Source organism: Rattus rattus, chromosome 16, assembly GCF_011064425.1.
Source record: "Rattus rattus isolate New Zealand chromosome 16, Rrattus_CSIRO_v1, whole genome shotgun sequence".
In the NCBI taxonomy this organism is placed as follows: Eukaryota; Metazoa; Chordata; class Mammalia; order Rodentia; family Muridae; genus Rattus; species Rattus rattus.
The window spans coordinates 32,199,022-32,214,858 of record NC_046169.1 but is presented as its reverse complement, the minus strand read 5'-3'; the positions used below and the strand labels follow the sequence as shown (position 1 = coordinate 32,214,858).

The following is a 15,837-nucleotide window of genomic DNA, read 5'->3' as shown; positions in this document are numbered from 1 at the left end:
TCCTTTTTACAAATCCTTGTTTTTCTCTCAGGCCTGAAACAGAGGTGGGGCTCGGGTTGCTGCCATCTGCCAGTGTGCAGGGGCTATGCTGCCAGTGAGGGCTGGGCCCTTCATGGATCTTCCATTAGGCGTGGTGGCACCTGTGTCCCCAGCCCATGTGGAGACGGGGTTAATGAGGGTCTCCTTCAGGTGACGCGGCTCCTTTGGTGAGGTTTCTGAACTGCTGGTGAGGTGTGAAGAAGGCAAGTGGGATTACTAGGGGGCGTGGCGGACTCCAGTATATAAGGCCAGCACTGGGAAAGCCACTGACACCTGAGTCACGGGGCTATGCGAGCCTTTATTCCCCATATCCTGCATGTGACCCAGGAAGTACACAGACTCTTTGTATCCCCAAAGCCCCTTTCCAACAGAGCATCTTAATCCTCTGAATTCGTATTCCAGATGTGGGCACAGGGTGTCTTCATCCCAGTTTCCAGCAGTATCTGCTGTGGCTATGCCCTCTGCTTTCCCAGAAGCCCCAGGAAGGAGCCTTATCGCTTCTGGAGAGATCAGAGCACACGGTGTCCAGATCCCTACAGCCTGGAGGAAGGGGGTCACAGGTCAACTCTGAAGAAAAGAACAGCTCCCCAGGCCTGCATCCAAATCTCCTTCTTCCATGCCTAAAACAAGCTCTAACCCAGTCGTCCCTCCAGAAACACCTCCTCGAGGAGACCCCAGAGAGATCGGGTCACAGTGACTGTCCCAGACTGAGGTGCGGTGGGGGAGGTAAGGAGCACACATACCAGGCCTTTGCAAACCCAGCATCTACACTCTGGGGGCTGCTGGCTCCTGCAGCCCGGAGCGACCCTTCAGCTCCATCTTGGCCACCGTCAGCTGGTGTACCTCATCAGGGCCGTCAGCGAAGCGCAGGGCTCGGGCCCAGCCAAAGAACTGAGCCAGGGGGTAGTCGCTGCTGAGGCCTGCTGCTCCAAAAGCCTGGCAGATACATAGCAGGAAACAGAAGAGAGCCGGATTTCTCAAAGTGTCAGCCTGCTCAAAACCGCTGGCGACCGCTGTCTCGCCAGGGGTCCCCTGTACCTCTGTGCGTCCCAGACTTCACATAGGACCATAACGGCATCCTTTGGATGCCTGGCTCACCGAGCCCATTCTACAAGGTTTGCTTCTGCTACTGAGAACGTCCTGTGTGGGATCAGGTGTCAGGATGCGCACCCCGCAGGGTCAGGGCACTGGGTATGAGCAGCAGCGGGGCTTCCTTAGGCTGAGGCCAGCTCCTTGCAAGCCGAATGCAGGGAGGGAAGCACGGGCTGGCGTGGTCGTGGGAGGGAGGGAGGGGCCCTGCACGGCTTGGCTTGGAGAGGAAGGCAGCAGGCACAGCCCGAGGCAGGCCGGTGAGGGGCAGCTCACCTGAACAGCGCGGTCAATTACTCGATAAGCCATGGAAGGGGCTACCATTTTAATCATGGCGATCTCCAAAGCTGCAGCCTGCAGGAGAAGGCAGAGTAAAGGGAAACGGGATGAGGTGCTAAGAGGACCACAGAAAACCAAACTGACCGTCAGGGTGGACGCTGGACACAGTGCTACAGGCAACAGTGGACCAAAGCTAGACATGGGCATCTTCAAGCTGCCAAAAACAAGGGCATCAAAGAACCAGGGACAGCATGCCTGGCTCCACTACCTGGTGCAGCAGCTCTCCTGGGTCCGGGGTCCTTGCACGGGGGCCGGGTAACAGGGCAGTCCACATGCATCAAGGCCACCCACTATAGGAAATGGGGAACGTTGCTATGGGAACGAGCTCCTCTGTAGGCTAATGCTCTGTTTGGACCAGGTCTGTGAGGTCCTTCTCCCAGCTCTCTCCCCCCTCATCAGCCTCCTGCACCGGGTCTTGTTGAAGACCTGGGGCTACAGAGCTGACCATTTGGTGGACGTTCACCTCTCTCCCTGGGCCTTTTCTGGTTGGCAATAGATGACCCTCTAGAGTTCAAGCAGAACATTAGCAGTCATCAGTGTCCAAGAGCTGAGCCTTCCCGCAGTTTGCCAAACAATGAGAGAAGGGTGGACTCCAGTGTCCCCCAAGGATGGCTCCTGTCATCTCTGAGGCCTCCCACCTTGTTTCCGGCCACATCCATGAGGTGGGCAGCCTTCAGCACCAGCAGGCGTGCCTGCTCGATGTCCACACGAGACCAGGCAATGTCTGCTAGGATGGTGCCGTGCTCCACAAGGGGCTTCCCGAAGGCCGTGCGGGACATCACCTAGGGATACCAGGGAGACAAGGCTGGGGAGCTGGGCCTAGAGTGGTCCTGGGAGGCTCAGAGTGGATGACCTGCAGGGGAGCCAGGCACACAGGAGAGAGCAGATGTGGGAACCGCCTGCCTGCCAGCTAGTTGGGGGCGGGGTTGCAATGCAATGGTCGTAATGGTCGTAATGGTCGTTACAGATGCCACACCTACGGAGAGCATTCTCCGGAGGCTGATGGCTGACTACAGCTTTGGTGATCCGGGAGAGCCTGGAATGTTACAGGTCCACAGCCAGGAATCTTGGGCTGTCATGGTGCCTCGACGGACATTTATTGCCCACGGCAGTGTGTGACAACCTTGTGACTAAGGGAAAGTCCTTCTGGAATGTGAAGATGGAGATCGCTACCTTCCACCAACCCAAGAGTTAAGGAGGTCATCGGAGAGTACCAGAGGCGCACGGCAGACATAGTTCCGCTTGTGTTGTGACTCGCCCGCCTGGAGCGCCATCAACACAGCTGAAGGTGTTCTGTGACTTTCTCCTTTGTTCAAACTTCATGAGCCTGGGCGTGGTGACGCACATCCTTAATCCCAAAGGCAGAGGCAGGAGGATCTCTATGACTATGAGGTCTATGCTGTGTGTGTGTGTGTGTGTGTGTGTGTGTGTGTGTGTGTGTGTGTGTGTGTGTGAGAGAGAGAGAGAGAGAGAGAGAGAGAGAGAGAGAGAGATTCATAGATAATGTCTTCCAACAGAGCCACGCAGCTGTGGCTCTCCCCTTAATCCTAGCGCTTGAGAGGCAGAGGAGGGCCGATCTCGAGTTTGAGTTCAAGGCCAGGCTGGTTTATAAAGCAAGTGAGTTCCTGGTCAGCCAGGGCTACAGAGAGAAACCATGTCTCAAAAAACAAACAAACAAGCCAGCAACTCCCCCCCCCCCAAAAAAAAAACCCACAAAGAAAAACAAAACAAGAAACTTTGTATAACTTAGTAGACTGCAAAGTGGAATCCGAGGTAATCTAAATCTGTATTCCTGAACAGTGCTTACATGTAACTCTGAAACAACCTTCTTTTGAGCTGAGAGCCACATTGTTTTGTTTTGTTTTTCAAGACAGGGTTTCTTTGTGTAGCCCTCAATGCCCTAGTCCTGTAGATCAGGCTGGTCTCGAACTTCAGAGAGATCCAGAGAGATCCACCTACCTCTTTCTGCCTTCCTAGTGCTGGGATTAAAGGTGTGTACCACCACTGCCGCGGCCCAGAACTTCTAAGACCCCTTTAGTGAAGCCCTGGGCTTGAAGTTAGGCAAGAGAGAAGGCCCCAGCCAGCTTCTGGCCAAGACTGCTCCGGGTAAGGAAAGTAGGAAGGACTGAGGGAACTCCACCAAGGGGCAAGTCGCCATCTGCTGGTGATGGCCAGCCTCACAGCCTGGAGCTCCAGCTTAGAAAGGGCTGAGAGTCAAAAGCATTCTTCTATCACATGTTTTATTTATCTATCCCTGGGAAAATGATTTTTACAGCAATAATATATCTTGTGTCATGGCTGTCAATTTTCATTCAAAAGGCAGAAAAAAATACCTAGTATCCCATCACCTGACAGGGGGTGGCTGTCGCCTTGGTGTGTCTGTAGAGTGAGCTGTTTGGAGAGCTGTTTGAGTCTAAAAGCTCGAGACCAATCTGGGCGGCAGAGTGAGCCCATCTCAAAACACATGATTCTTTTTTGGTTCTTTTTTTCGGAGCTGGGGACCGAACCCAGGGCCTTGCGCTTCCTAGGTAAGTGCTCTACCACTGAGCTAAATCCCCAGCCCCGAAACACACGGTTCTTCTCTGTGCTTCCACACTTTCTGCATGCATTTAAAGGTGCGCATAGATATAGTTTTACAGTCTTATATGAGCGTGAGGGTTAGAGGACAACGTGGAGGAGTTGAATCTCCCCTTCTGCTCTGTGGGTCCCGGGAGTCAATCTTGCTTCATGAGCCTCTGCAGTTGCCTTTACGTGCTGGGTTGACTCACTGTTCTCGCTCCCGCCATTGAAAACACAGCGACAGTCCACACGCTGTTCGGTAATCTCTGCCCAGTTGTTCATCTGAGACAGGGGCTTTCCAGGTAGCCCTGGCTGTCCTGGAACTTGCTCTGGCCTCTGTCACAAAGAGACCCACCTGCCTCTGCCTACAGAGTTCTGGGGTGCAAGGCAAACATCATGACATCTGTCCCTAGCAGCCTGCTTTAAAAACAATAAATATAATATAACATAGAATTTATATATTAAATATCTAAATATAAATAAATATAATTTAGGAACACAGTGAGTTCATCTGTATACCATGAAGTTACGTTCCAATCAGGGATGGTCTGGTGCCTGCACCTGAGTCCCAACAAGGTCACCTCTGCCTACATGGAGAGTTCCAGACCAGCATGGCTGTTAAGAGACCTGAGCCATGAGTGAGGATGCGGTGAATAGTCTGGGACCTTTGTGCTATCTGTGTGACTGGAGACCACACCAGATCCTCCTGCACAGAAACCCTCCCCCAGCGCCTTATAGGCTTTTATCTCTCGAGCAATGTATAGAACTGTCTTTATGGAGGATGTCACACGGTTTTTACAGAGTCTCGATGGAGTCACTTCTGACATATATTTAGTGTGCTTCGTTCCTTTGAGAGATTCCAGGATTCTTTTTGATGTGCACTCAGAATTACTCATCTCCAGAATAAGTTTCCACCGAGTTGTGTGCTGCTTAAAAATGCCGAAAACAAACTGCTCGGGGTAAGACTCGTGAAGTCTGAACCGACACCGGCTTGGTCACACCTAACTGAACCACCTTCTAACCTCCTGCGGATCCTCACTCTGCCGCCATGGTGGTGGCAGAGACCCCAGCCTTTAAGGGGCCCATGGCAAATGACTTTTGTTGTTTGAGACAATGTCATATTGTGGACACAGTCTGTAGGCTGGTCTTGGAGTTTCAGCAATCCTCCTGCCTGAGCTTCCGAGTGCTAGAACTATAGGCGTAAGACACCAGCCATGTCTGGATGTACTGAACAAGGAAGCTGTCATGCGCAGGGCCAGGTGCTGTGACCCCAGGGGCACAACAGGCCATGCAGGACCTACCTGGGTTTGTACTGGGAACACAAATGGCTCCTGGTTGCCCATAATCCTTTGGGTTTTGGAACCTTGTCCTCGGCTACCATAAAGCCTGCCTTGGCATCTGGCCACCTGGACAGAGGGGTACCCATCGCTCTCTGGAAGCCAGCTGTGGCCAAGTAAAGCACGTGCAAAGCAGAGAGGGAGATTCTGGGAGGGAACACCATCCCCGAGGTCTGTTCTCAGAAGGGTACCAGCGTTGGAATTCTCCAGCCAGCAACAGGGGCTTTGAGTCAATATGGGCACAAGGTGGGGACTCACCCGTGTCTTCATGAGTGCCAGGGCCCTCTCTGAATACCCGATCAACCTCATGCAGTGATGAATCCGACCGGGCCCCAGCCTGCCCTGAGCGATCTCAAAGCCTCGGCCAGGGCCCAGAAGTATGTTCTCCTTGGGCACACGCACGTCTTTGAACTGTACTTCACCATGGCCACCTGAAAGACCAAGATGCAGGTTCTTTGGATGTCTGTATACCTTGCTTAGGTTAGGGCTAGCTGCTGGTCCCGTTCCCAGGCCTTAGGCTTCTAACTGGGTCATCGCTAAGGAGGGGGACAGCGGCCCCAGAAATACAGGAAGGGAGTTTTGATGTCTACAGCAAAAACAAGTTACTCTATTTGTTTCTTTCTTTCTTTTTTTCTTTTGTGAGACAGAGTTTCTCTGTGTAGACCAGACTGGCCTTAAACTCAGGGACTGCCTGCGTCTGCCTCCCAAGTGCTGGGATTAAAGGCGTGCACCACCGCTGCCTGTGTGCAATGTCGGCGTACAGGCAAGGTGCATTTGGGAGGGTCAGAAGCCAACTTTAAGGAGCCAGGTCCCTTCTACCATGTAGGTCCTTGGGGATTGAACTCAGGCGGTCGGGCTTGCAGCAAGCACCTTTCACTACTGAGCCAGCTCACTGGCCACACATTGATTTATTTTTACACATATTATTTATTGGTTGTGTGTGTGTGTGTGTGTGTGTGTGTGTGTGTGCATGCACACGCACGCACACATGCCCAAGCATGTGTGAGGTAGCAGAGCTAGTTCTCTCCCATGTGGGTCCCAAGGACTGAACTCAGGTCATCAGGCTTGATGGAAGTACCCACTGAGCCTCGAGGATAAACTAGGATGCAGGCCAGAACCCCTGGATGAGGAACGGTGGGTGTGCCGGTCCTCTGGAGATGTGGGTGTGGATGTTGTCAGTGGAGAGGTCCCTCCCCTCACACAGGTAAGGGGAGTCCACTGGGGCCTTGGCCCACACAAGACAAAGCCAGGAGGATGCAGGCCTGGTGCCTCTGCCCGCCTGCCTGCCTCCTCTCAGGGACTCCTGCTTCTCTTCTGAGAATGGAAGGGAAAGGCATAAACACCCACAGGCAATCTGCTGGGCAGGCCAAGCCTCTGAGGGAATAAAAGGCTGGGCTGGGCCTCCCCAGCGCCTTCAGATCCTTGGCATGTGACAAATTCTGAAGGGAGCAAGGGCTCCCCAATCTGCTGTCCCGTATTAGAGCCACACTCAGGGTGACTGACTCAGGGATATCTAACCTGGAGGATCCTCTAATCCAAACACTGACAGAGGCCGGATGACTTTGATTCCGGGCGTGTCCATGGGAACCAAGAGCATAGACTGTTGCTGGTGCCTTGGGGCCTGCGGGTCTGTTTTCCCCATAAACACACAGAGTTTGCAGCGTGGATCCAGGATGCCTGCCGGGAAGGAGAGGGACAGGGCCTGTCAGTGGGTTCTGGGACTACGGAGCCTCTGACTGCACGCAGCCCTGGCCTGCGAACAGCAAAGCGATGACCCTGACAGAGCCACGGGATCAGAGATGCGCATGTGGCCTCCGGGCCACACAAAGCTTATTGCAGCGAGATGGGGACCTGTCACACTGTAAGGGCAGCGTTTTCACTTTCACGTGGGAGTTTATGTCTGTATGTGTGTGCAGTGCCCACAGAAGCCAGAAGAAGGTGTCAGGTCACCTGGAACTAGAGTCACAAAGAGTTGGGAGCTGTCACGCGGGTGGTGGCTGGTCCTCTGCAAGAGCACCCAGGGCCTTTAACTGTTGAGGCCTCAGTCTAACACCATGAAAAAAAAAAAAAGGGGGCTGGGATTTAGCTCAGTGGTAGAGCGCTTACCTAGGAAGCGCAAGGCCCTGGGTTCGGGTCCCCAGCTCAAAAAAAAAAGAACAAAAAAAAAAAAAAAAAAAAGTTTAAAACCATCACGTTAGACTTAAAAGCCAGGAACAAGATGTCAAAGAGGCTGTCGGTGCCTCTAGCTTGCTGAGCATCACGTGAGGTAGTGGGCTGCATGATGGGTATCTACCATGGATGGTACCAAAGGACAGCTCACATATCATCCACCGTAAGGCAGCCAAGATAGGACTGGCTGCAAAAGCCATCGACAAGAGTTCGCCCTCTTGTGGACACTGGTGGTTGTGGACCCAGGGCAGAGGCAACTCTTGGAGACACCCAGAGGACAATTGAGCTGCACTTCTCAGGCTTCCCTTCTGGCGAGTGCTTCAGAAAACTGCTTCAGACTCCGAGAACGATCTGTGCTTCCAGCAGGCCATGGTTGTGTTTTGTGGGAGGCCTGGAAGCCTCCCTGGCTGGGCCTCTGTGAGAATACCAGCTGTGTTCTCTCCAGGTCAAAAGTGTAAAAACATACGCCAAAGACCAGGCACACCGTGTAAATGGAGCGAGTGGTTCAGAATCCACCATGATAGAGAGACTGGGGACACAGCTCAAGGTGGAACGCTTGCCCAGAGCACAAGGCACACTTCTCTCTCTCCCCCCCTCCTCTTCCCTCCCCTCCCTTTATTCCCTCCCCTCCCCCTTCCTCTAGTCATAGGTGGTCTGGATATTAGATTTCCCCCACATGGTCAACAGGTACCAAAGAACATAAGAAACCAGGGGACAGGATGAGTCAGAATCTTCATTACAGAGGTGAGATGGAAAGTCAACTGCCTCAGTGAGCAAGTGGTAAGCGTTCACTTCATGACAATTAAAAAATTAAAAACTTTAATTTATGTGTGTGTTTTGCCTGCATGTGTGCATATATGGGTACCACATGATGCCTGGTGCTCAAGAAAGTCAGAAGAGGGCATCAGATCCCCTGGGATTACGATGTGAGCAGCCATGCGGGCGCTGGGAACTGAACCCAGGACCTCTGCAGGAACAAGTGCTCTTCACCCCGAGCCATCTCTCCAGCCCACTGCTTAGAAACACAATGAAGCTGGGTCTAGTGGCCTACGCCTTTAACCTCAGCACTTGGACGGCAGAGGCAAGTGGATCTCTGGGAGTTCAAGGCCAGCCTAGTCTACATAAGCAAGTTCTAGGCAGACAGCCCCAGTCTCAAAAACAAGTGAAAGAGTTATTTAAAAACTCTGTTAAGGGGGCTAGAGAGATGGCTCAGCGGTTAAGAGCACCCAACTGCTCTTCCAGAGATCCTGAGTTCAATTCCCAGCAACCACAGGGTGGCTCACAACCATCTGTAATGAGATCTGATGCCCTCTTCTGGTGTGTCTGAAGACAGCTACAATGTACTTATATATAATAAATAAATAAATCTTAAAAAAAAAAAAAAACTCTGTTAAGGGGCTGGAGATGGCTCAGTGGTTAAGAGCACTGGCTGCTCTTCCAGAGGTCCTGAGTTCAATTCCTAGCAACCACATGGTGGTTCACAACCATCTGTAATGGATCTGATGCCCTGTTCTTGTGGTGTTTGGAGATAGCTACAGTGAACTCATAAATAAAATAAATAAATCTTAAAAAAGAAAAAACTCGGGGTTGGGGATTTAGCTCAGTGGTAGAGAGCTTGCCTAGCAAGCGCAAGGCCCTGGGTTCGGTCCCCAGCTCCGAAAAAAAGAAAAGAAAAGAAAAAACTCTGTTAAAATTCTGTGGACAATGTAGCATTTGGATTTTTTTTTTTTTTTCTTTTTTTCAGAGCTGGGGACCGAACCCAGGGCCTTGTGCTTCCTAGGCAAGCACTCTACCACTGAGCTAAATCCCCAACCCCTGGATTTTTTTTTTGTTGTCATTTTTTTGTTTTGTTTTTTTCCAGACAGGGTCTCATGTAGCCCAGGCTGGCCTTGAACTCATACATGACCGAGGATGGCATCCCCACATCTGTGTTAATCTCCACCACTACCTCCCAGGCCCTGGAATCATAGTTTGCACAGCGCCATGTCTAGAGGTATATGAATTTTTGACAAATACATTTGAGCCTGGTGTGGTGGCACACACCTGTGACCCCAGCACTTGGAATGCAGAGGCGTGCGGATCCGGAGTTCGAGGCCAGCGTCAGCTACATAGCAGTCTGAGGTCGGCATAGCCTACATGATACTTCAATCTCTAAAACACCTGCCGGCTGCTACAGCCCCAGGGGAGTGACTGGGACTCCAAGTCCTAGTTTCCTCCTGTGAAATGGGATGGGGCCTGGGGATCCCTGCCTTAAGGGAAGTACAGGGGCTCTGTGAGCTGAGGCACAGAAACACTTGGAAGCCCCTAAGACACAACACACCGACCTCAAGAGAAAGGGGGAGCTACAGAGAAGGCTTCCGGACAAAATGGCAGGGGCAGGATAAAGAGAGAAGATTCCCTTAACAGATTCCTAGAGCTCTGCCCGCAAAAGCCCCTGTAACTCCCCTCCCCCAACCCCATGCAGCTCACACTGGGCCTCAGAGGCCTGCCCGCCCACGCAGACTGAGTTTGGCAAGCGTATTTCAGGCCAAGTACCTGAGATCCACCACTTGTGACCATTTATGACATAGGAGCCATCGTCCTCTTCGATGGACGCCTCGATGTTGGAGGCATCTGAGGAGGCCACCTGAAGCAGAGCACGTTCTGGTTAGAGATCCTAGTGACCTACATCGTACAGGAGCAGAAGAGCAGCCGCGGCCCAGCCTTTAGATGTGAACATGGTACCTGGGGCTCGGTCATGGCGAAGCAGGAACGGATCCTGCCCTCCAGGAGCGGCGCCAGCCAGCGGGCCTTCTGCTCCTCCGTGCCGTAGCGCACCAGGATCTCCATGTTCCCCGTATCCGGGGCAGAGCAATTAAATATCTGAGGAGAAGAAACTCATCCATGTCCCCCACATCTCCTAAGGACCCTGAAGCCAGGGGCTAGAAGCTCCCACAGCCCACACCCGTAGGCGTCTCCCATGCTGAGTGGATTCTCTACACAGGCTTTAGTCCTCGGCCTTGCCCACGTGAGATTCCGGCTGTGTGCGGCCTGAGATGGACCTTCCACAGGGGGATTCCACTGGCCGTGTGTGTGCGTGTGTGTGTGTGTGTGTGTGTGTGTGTGTGTGTGTGTGTGTGTGTGTGTGTGTGTGTGTGTGTGTGCGTGTGACATGTTCTCATGCTGAGAGAACTGTGGGGACTGTACCTCAGAAGCGTACAGAGACATGCCCATCACTTCACACAGATGTGCGTACTCCACGTTAGTCAGCCCTGCTCCGTACTTTCTCTCAGGATCTGTCTCCAAGGGTAGGAAAAGGTTCCAAAGCCCTTCAGCCTTGGCTTTCTCCTGTCAGGGGAAGGGATGGCAATAATCACTGAATCTTACATATATATATAAAAGTTTGGACAGAAGTGTCATTATCCATCTTTAACCCCAGCAAGCATGTGGATCTCTGAGTTTGAGGCTAGCCTGGTCTATGTGTTGAATTTCAGGCCAGCTAGGACCACACAGAGAGATGCTGTCTCAAAGTACCAAGACAAAAAAACAAAAGCTGGGTTGAGGTGGTGAACACCCAGGAGGCAGAGGCAGGCAGATCTCTGTGATTCTGCTAATTCAAGGCTAATCTGGTCTACAAAGCAAGTTCAAGTTCCAGGACAGCCTGGGCTACACAGAGAAACCCTGTCTACAAACAAACAAACAAACACACCAGACAAAGAAACCCAATGTAAGCATGTACATGTGTATGAACGTGAATGCAGGGGCCCATGGAGGTGAGGGGTGTGGTATTAAAATGCCTGGACCTAGAGTTATAGACAGTTGTGAGTCTCCTGATGTGGGTGCTGGGAACTGAACTTTAGCCCTCTAAAATCACAGTCTGCTCTCTTAACCTTGAGTCCTCTCCCCAGCCCAGGTCAAATCTTGTCTTGACCAGTGGCACACAGAGGGGAAAGGAAGGCGCAGTCCGAGACATAGCATATACCCAAAGCAATGCCAAGGCAGACCCATTGGCCGGACACAAGCCTGCAGGCACGGGTGGCATAAATGAGAGAGAACTAGCAAGGCCCAGAGTGAGCTCATTCCAGGTCTCCGTATCCCAGCCACCCCCACCCCCATCTCTATCCCCATCCCTCATCAGGACTAACACTAGTGCTGTTGATAGGTAGGAATCCTACTGGAACACAGCCGGCTCCCCGGGGTTGGGGGTGGGGGTGGGCGTGGGCATGGGGGTCCTGAGACCTGTGAGCTCATGCCCTGAGCAAGCCCTCCTTTCCAGAGGTGAGTAACTAAATAATGAACCTTCCTACTGATGTGGGCGGCACCATCCCCTAGGCTGGAGGTCCATATGGAATAAAAGGTGAAGAAAGGAAGGGCTCAGGTATAGGTTCATGTGTCTGCTTCTGCCTGTTTTCTGTCACCCTGAGGGGAGCTGCTTTCCACAGACTCCCTCACTGTGCTGTCCTGACTGACCACGGGCAGGAATGGGCCAGCCCACCACAGACTGCAGGCGTTTGTCAGAACGGTGAGGGAACAAGGCGGAGTGAGCAGAACACTTTCCAAAAGCTCAGCTCTCTGCTTCTCATACCATCTCTCTAGCAAGAGAGTTTGGCTAGAGACGTCCCCCAATATGGCTCGTTTCTCAAAGCCATGTGACAGATGTCCATGTGACATGATGAGTCTCCAAGCTACAGGTCATATTACTTGATTTTGAGACAGGGTTTTGAGGTTGGGGATTTAACTCAGTGGTAAAGCACTTGCCTAGCAAGCGCAAGGCCCTGGGTTCGGTCCTCAGCTCCGGAAAAAAAAAAAAAAAAAGCAAGCTCGACACAGGGTCTCAAGTAGTTGAGGTTGGCCTGAACTTTTTATCCTCCTGCCTCTACCTCCCACGTATGGGGACCACAGGAGCCCAAATTACCACTCTCCTTCCTCATCCCAGACACACACACACACACACACACACACACACACACACACACACACACACACACACACCACACACACACACACCCACACACACACACACACACCCGCACACACACACACACACACACACACACACACACACACACGCACACACACACACACACACACCCACCCACACACACACCCCACACACACACCCACACACACACCACACCCACACACACACACACACACACACACACACACACACACCCACACACACACACACATACCACACACACACACCACACACACACACACACACACACACACACACACACACACACACACACACACACACACACACACACCCACACCCTGTGAAACCTGATTAGCCAGCAGCGGCCTCTCTCTAGTGATGGGAAACCAAGAGGATTCCACTCAGCCTCCTTGCCTCAAGCCTCAATGGCTAGAGTCCGCCACACGGAGGAGCTGGCTTACCTTGAGGTCTTCTATCAGCGGGGAAGGGCTCCACCTGTCGGCTGAGGCCTGGTGTCTCTGCAGCTCTGGCTCTGCGGGGTACACTTTCTGTTCCATAAACTGCAACAGCTGGTCATACAACTTCCTGACCCGAGGGGACAGGCCCTCTGGAGAGATGATCAGGCCTCCCTTTGCCTCGTGAGAGGGGAAAGCAGCTACTGTAGTGCTGTGACTCCTCGCGCCCGTGGGAGTCCTCGGGAGCCGCGGCCCAGCCCAGGCATGGTAGGATCTCGTCAGTGTTGTGGTAGCTGGCATCGCTTTGAAAACCCGGAACCCTTCTTTGATGGCAAAATCCCAGGCCAGCTCAGCCATGGACTCAGTGAGCTTCCCACTTTGTTCGGCTATTGCAGAGCTGGCCTGTCCTACGGAGAATGGAGGGGGAACTGATGACCCATGACCACCCTGGGGACGTGCGAGTTGGTGACATGGCCGATACTCTGAGGGCAGACACTGCCACTGGCTGAGCTCTGCACTCCCAGGCAGCACTCCGCTCTGAGGCTGAACTTGGTTGACAGGGAAACTGAGTCTGGAGAGGGTGGTAAGTCAGCGACCTGGGAACCAGAAGTTGGAGGTCGGATGTCCCCTGTTGCTTGGCCTTTCTTTTCCTAAAGAAACTAATTTAAGCTGTGGTGGCACAGACCTTTAATTCCAGCACTCAGGACAGGGCTTCCTGTTGCTTCCCAGATATAGATGAGGATGCCCTTGAACTCTCCGACCCTGAACCCCACTTCCCAAGTGTGAGCTACCACAGCTGGCTCTACACACCCGTACTTTCATGATGATGGGGAAATAAATTGAGCCGTACACCATTCTGGCCCAACCTCTCTCCTCAGAGCCTCCGTGGCTGCCGGGCCAAGGCTTACCTGTGAGCGAGCGCTTGTAGACTCCCTGTAGGATTGCAGCCACTCGGAAAAAGGAGAAAGCCATGTAGAAGTTCCAGTTGTCGATGGGTGGGATGCCCATGTTAAGACAGTACATCCTGAAGTACTCCTCCACGGTGGGGATGCCCAGCTCCCTCACATCCTGGTCCCTGAACCCTGAGATGAGACAGAGCCGACCAGAGTGGTTGGTACCCGCGTTTCCCTACCATTAGCGACAGTGAATTCTGAAGGCCACTCTGCTCCCGAGTGACATTCACAGCTATGGGGCCGCTTGTGAGTCCTGTGGCTCCTTGCCCTAGCCACTGGCCTAAGGTAAGTTACTGACGGAGCACTCACTCCCTCAAGGTTTCAGACCAAATTATCAGTCAACAAAGGATCCCCCCTGGACCACAGCTCCCAGATGGAGACATCCTTAACTGGTCATTTGCTCAGACACAGTCCCAGGGGGGCTGGTGGTGGAGCTCAGTGCTACAGCACTTGCTTGGCATGTGCCAGGCCCTGGGTGTGATGCCCAGACACGGGAGTGTACACACGCACACACACACACACGTACACGCACACACACACATGAACACATGTATGCATGTATGCATGCACCCATGCACCCACACACACACAGGCCTCAGAAGAGCAATCTCACTGTATTATGAAGCAGATAAAGATCAGGACACTAGGCTTCACTGATTTGCTTGCACCGTAACATGTGACCTCTGACTAGAAGTCTGAATACCCTGTGTCTTGGTAATCAGATGACTAGAAAGATGTCCAGTGCCTTACTTTATGGGGTCAGAAGAGAGGTGATGGTAAAAAAAAAACAGAGACCACTCCCACACACCCCCCCCAAACAAACCCTCAGAAACAAAGCATCCAAATAAGAAAGAAACCAAGTGTCTTATATCACATCTATGTGATAAAAGTTGTCACTGCAAATTAAGACATCAAAGAAATATTTAATGACCATCTGTCCAAACTATACACCTACAGTGGGCGTGGCAGCACAGGCCTGTAATCCCAGCACTCTGAGGCAGAGGTAGGAAAAATCACTGGACTTTAAGGCCAGCCTGGGCCACAAGCAAGTTCCAATACAGTCAGGGCTACATAGTGAGGCCCTGTCACCAAAACCAGGGAAGGGCTGAAGAGATGGCCCAGTGGCTAAGGGCGCTTGCTGCTCCTACAGAGGGCCAGAGGTTAGGTTCCCAGCACCTATGCAGGCAGCTCGTATAACCCTGGCTCAGGGAGTTTCCATGCCTGCCTCTCAACTCTAGGGAACCCACCCGTGTACATACCCGCCCACACATATGCACACGATTAAAAATAAGTCTTAAAAGCAAAACAGGGGGGGGTTGGGGATTTAGCTCAGTGGTAAAGCGCTTTCCTAGCAAAGGCAAGGCCCTGGGTTCAGTCCCCAGCTCCAAGAAAAAAAAAAGAAAGGAAAAAAAAAAAAAGCAAAACAGCTGGACACGCTTGGAGCACCCCTTCGATCCCAGCACTTGGGAGGCTGAAGCAGGGTTATCTCTGTAAGTGTGAGGCCAGCCTGGTCTACACAATGAGTTCCAGGACATCCAAGGCTATGTGGAGACAACCACCACAGCTCACACATGCCCCATCCCTGCCATTCTGAACCAGACCGAGGCAAAGTACACAGTGACGAATCATAAAGAATGACGAGATCATAAAGTCGTAAGGGCATGCTTCATTTCCACAATAGACTGGATGCGGTAACACATGCCTGAAATCCCAGCTCCCAGGAAGTGAAGGCAGGAGGCTCGGGAGTCTGAAGCCAGCCTCAGCTACACAGGGAGCTCAAGGACAGCCAGCCAAGAGAGTCTATCTCAGAGCAAACAACCCAGAAACAGCAGGAACAAAAGACGAAGGCAGATGTGCGAATGGAAGGAAGGGGCGAGGTGAGCCTGGGCAGATCATCAAGAGATTGTCAGAACATATGGAAAAATGCAAGCTGGTGCTTCAGCATGATGCTAGCGTGTTTGCTGGCACGCACGAGC

General features: G+C 52.5%; 1 protein-coding gene across 1 annotated transcript in view; it reads right to left on the bottom strand.

Moving 5' to 3' along the window:
* Positions 1-317: 317 nt before the first annotated feature.
* The window catches only part of Acad10 (acyl-CoA dehydrogenase family member 10), a 41,986-nt gene continuing 26,466 nt past the window's right edge, over positions 318-15,837 (bottom strand). Inside the window, exons 12-22 of the mRNA XM_032886798.1 lie at positions 13,817-13,990; positions 12,915-13,315; positions 10,719-10,859; positions 10,257-10,394; positions 10,068-10,158; positions 6,882-7,040; positions 5,622-5,794; positions 2,106-2,249; positions 1,405-1,482; positions 783-975; positions 318-579 (exon numbers count right to left, since the gene is read on the bottom strand). Coding sequence (XP_032742689.1) covers positions 805-975; positions 1,405-1,482; positions 2,106-2,249; positions 5,622-5,794; positions 6,882-7,040; positions 10,068-10,158; positions 10,257-10,394; positions 10,719-10,859; positions 12,915-13,315; positions 13,817-13,990 — 1,670 coding nt within the window. The 3' untranslated portion in view covers positions 318-579; positions 783-804. The remainder of the gene's footprint in view (positions 580-782; positions 976-1,404; positions 1,483-2,105; positions 2,250-5,621; positions 5,795-6,881; positions 7,041-10,067; positions 10,159-10,256; positions 10,395-10,718; positions 10,860-12,914; positions 13,316-13,816; positions 13,991-15,837) is intronic.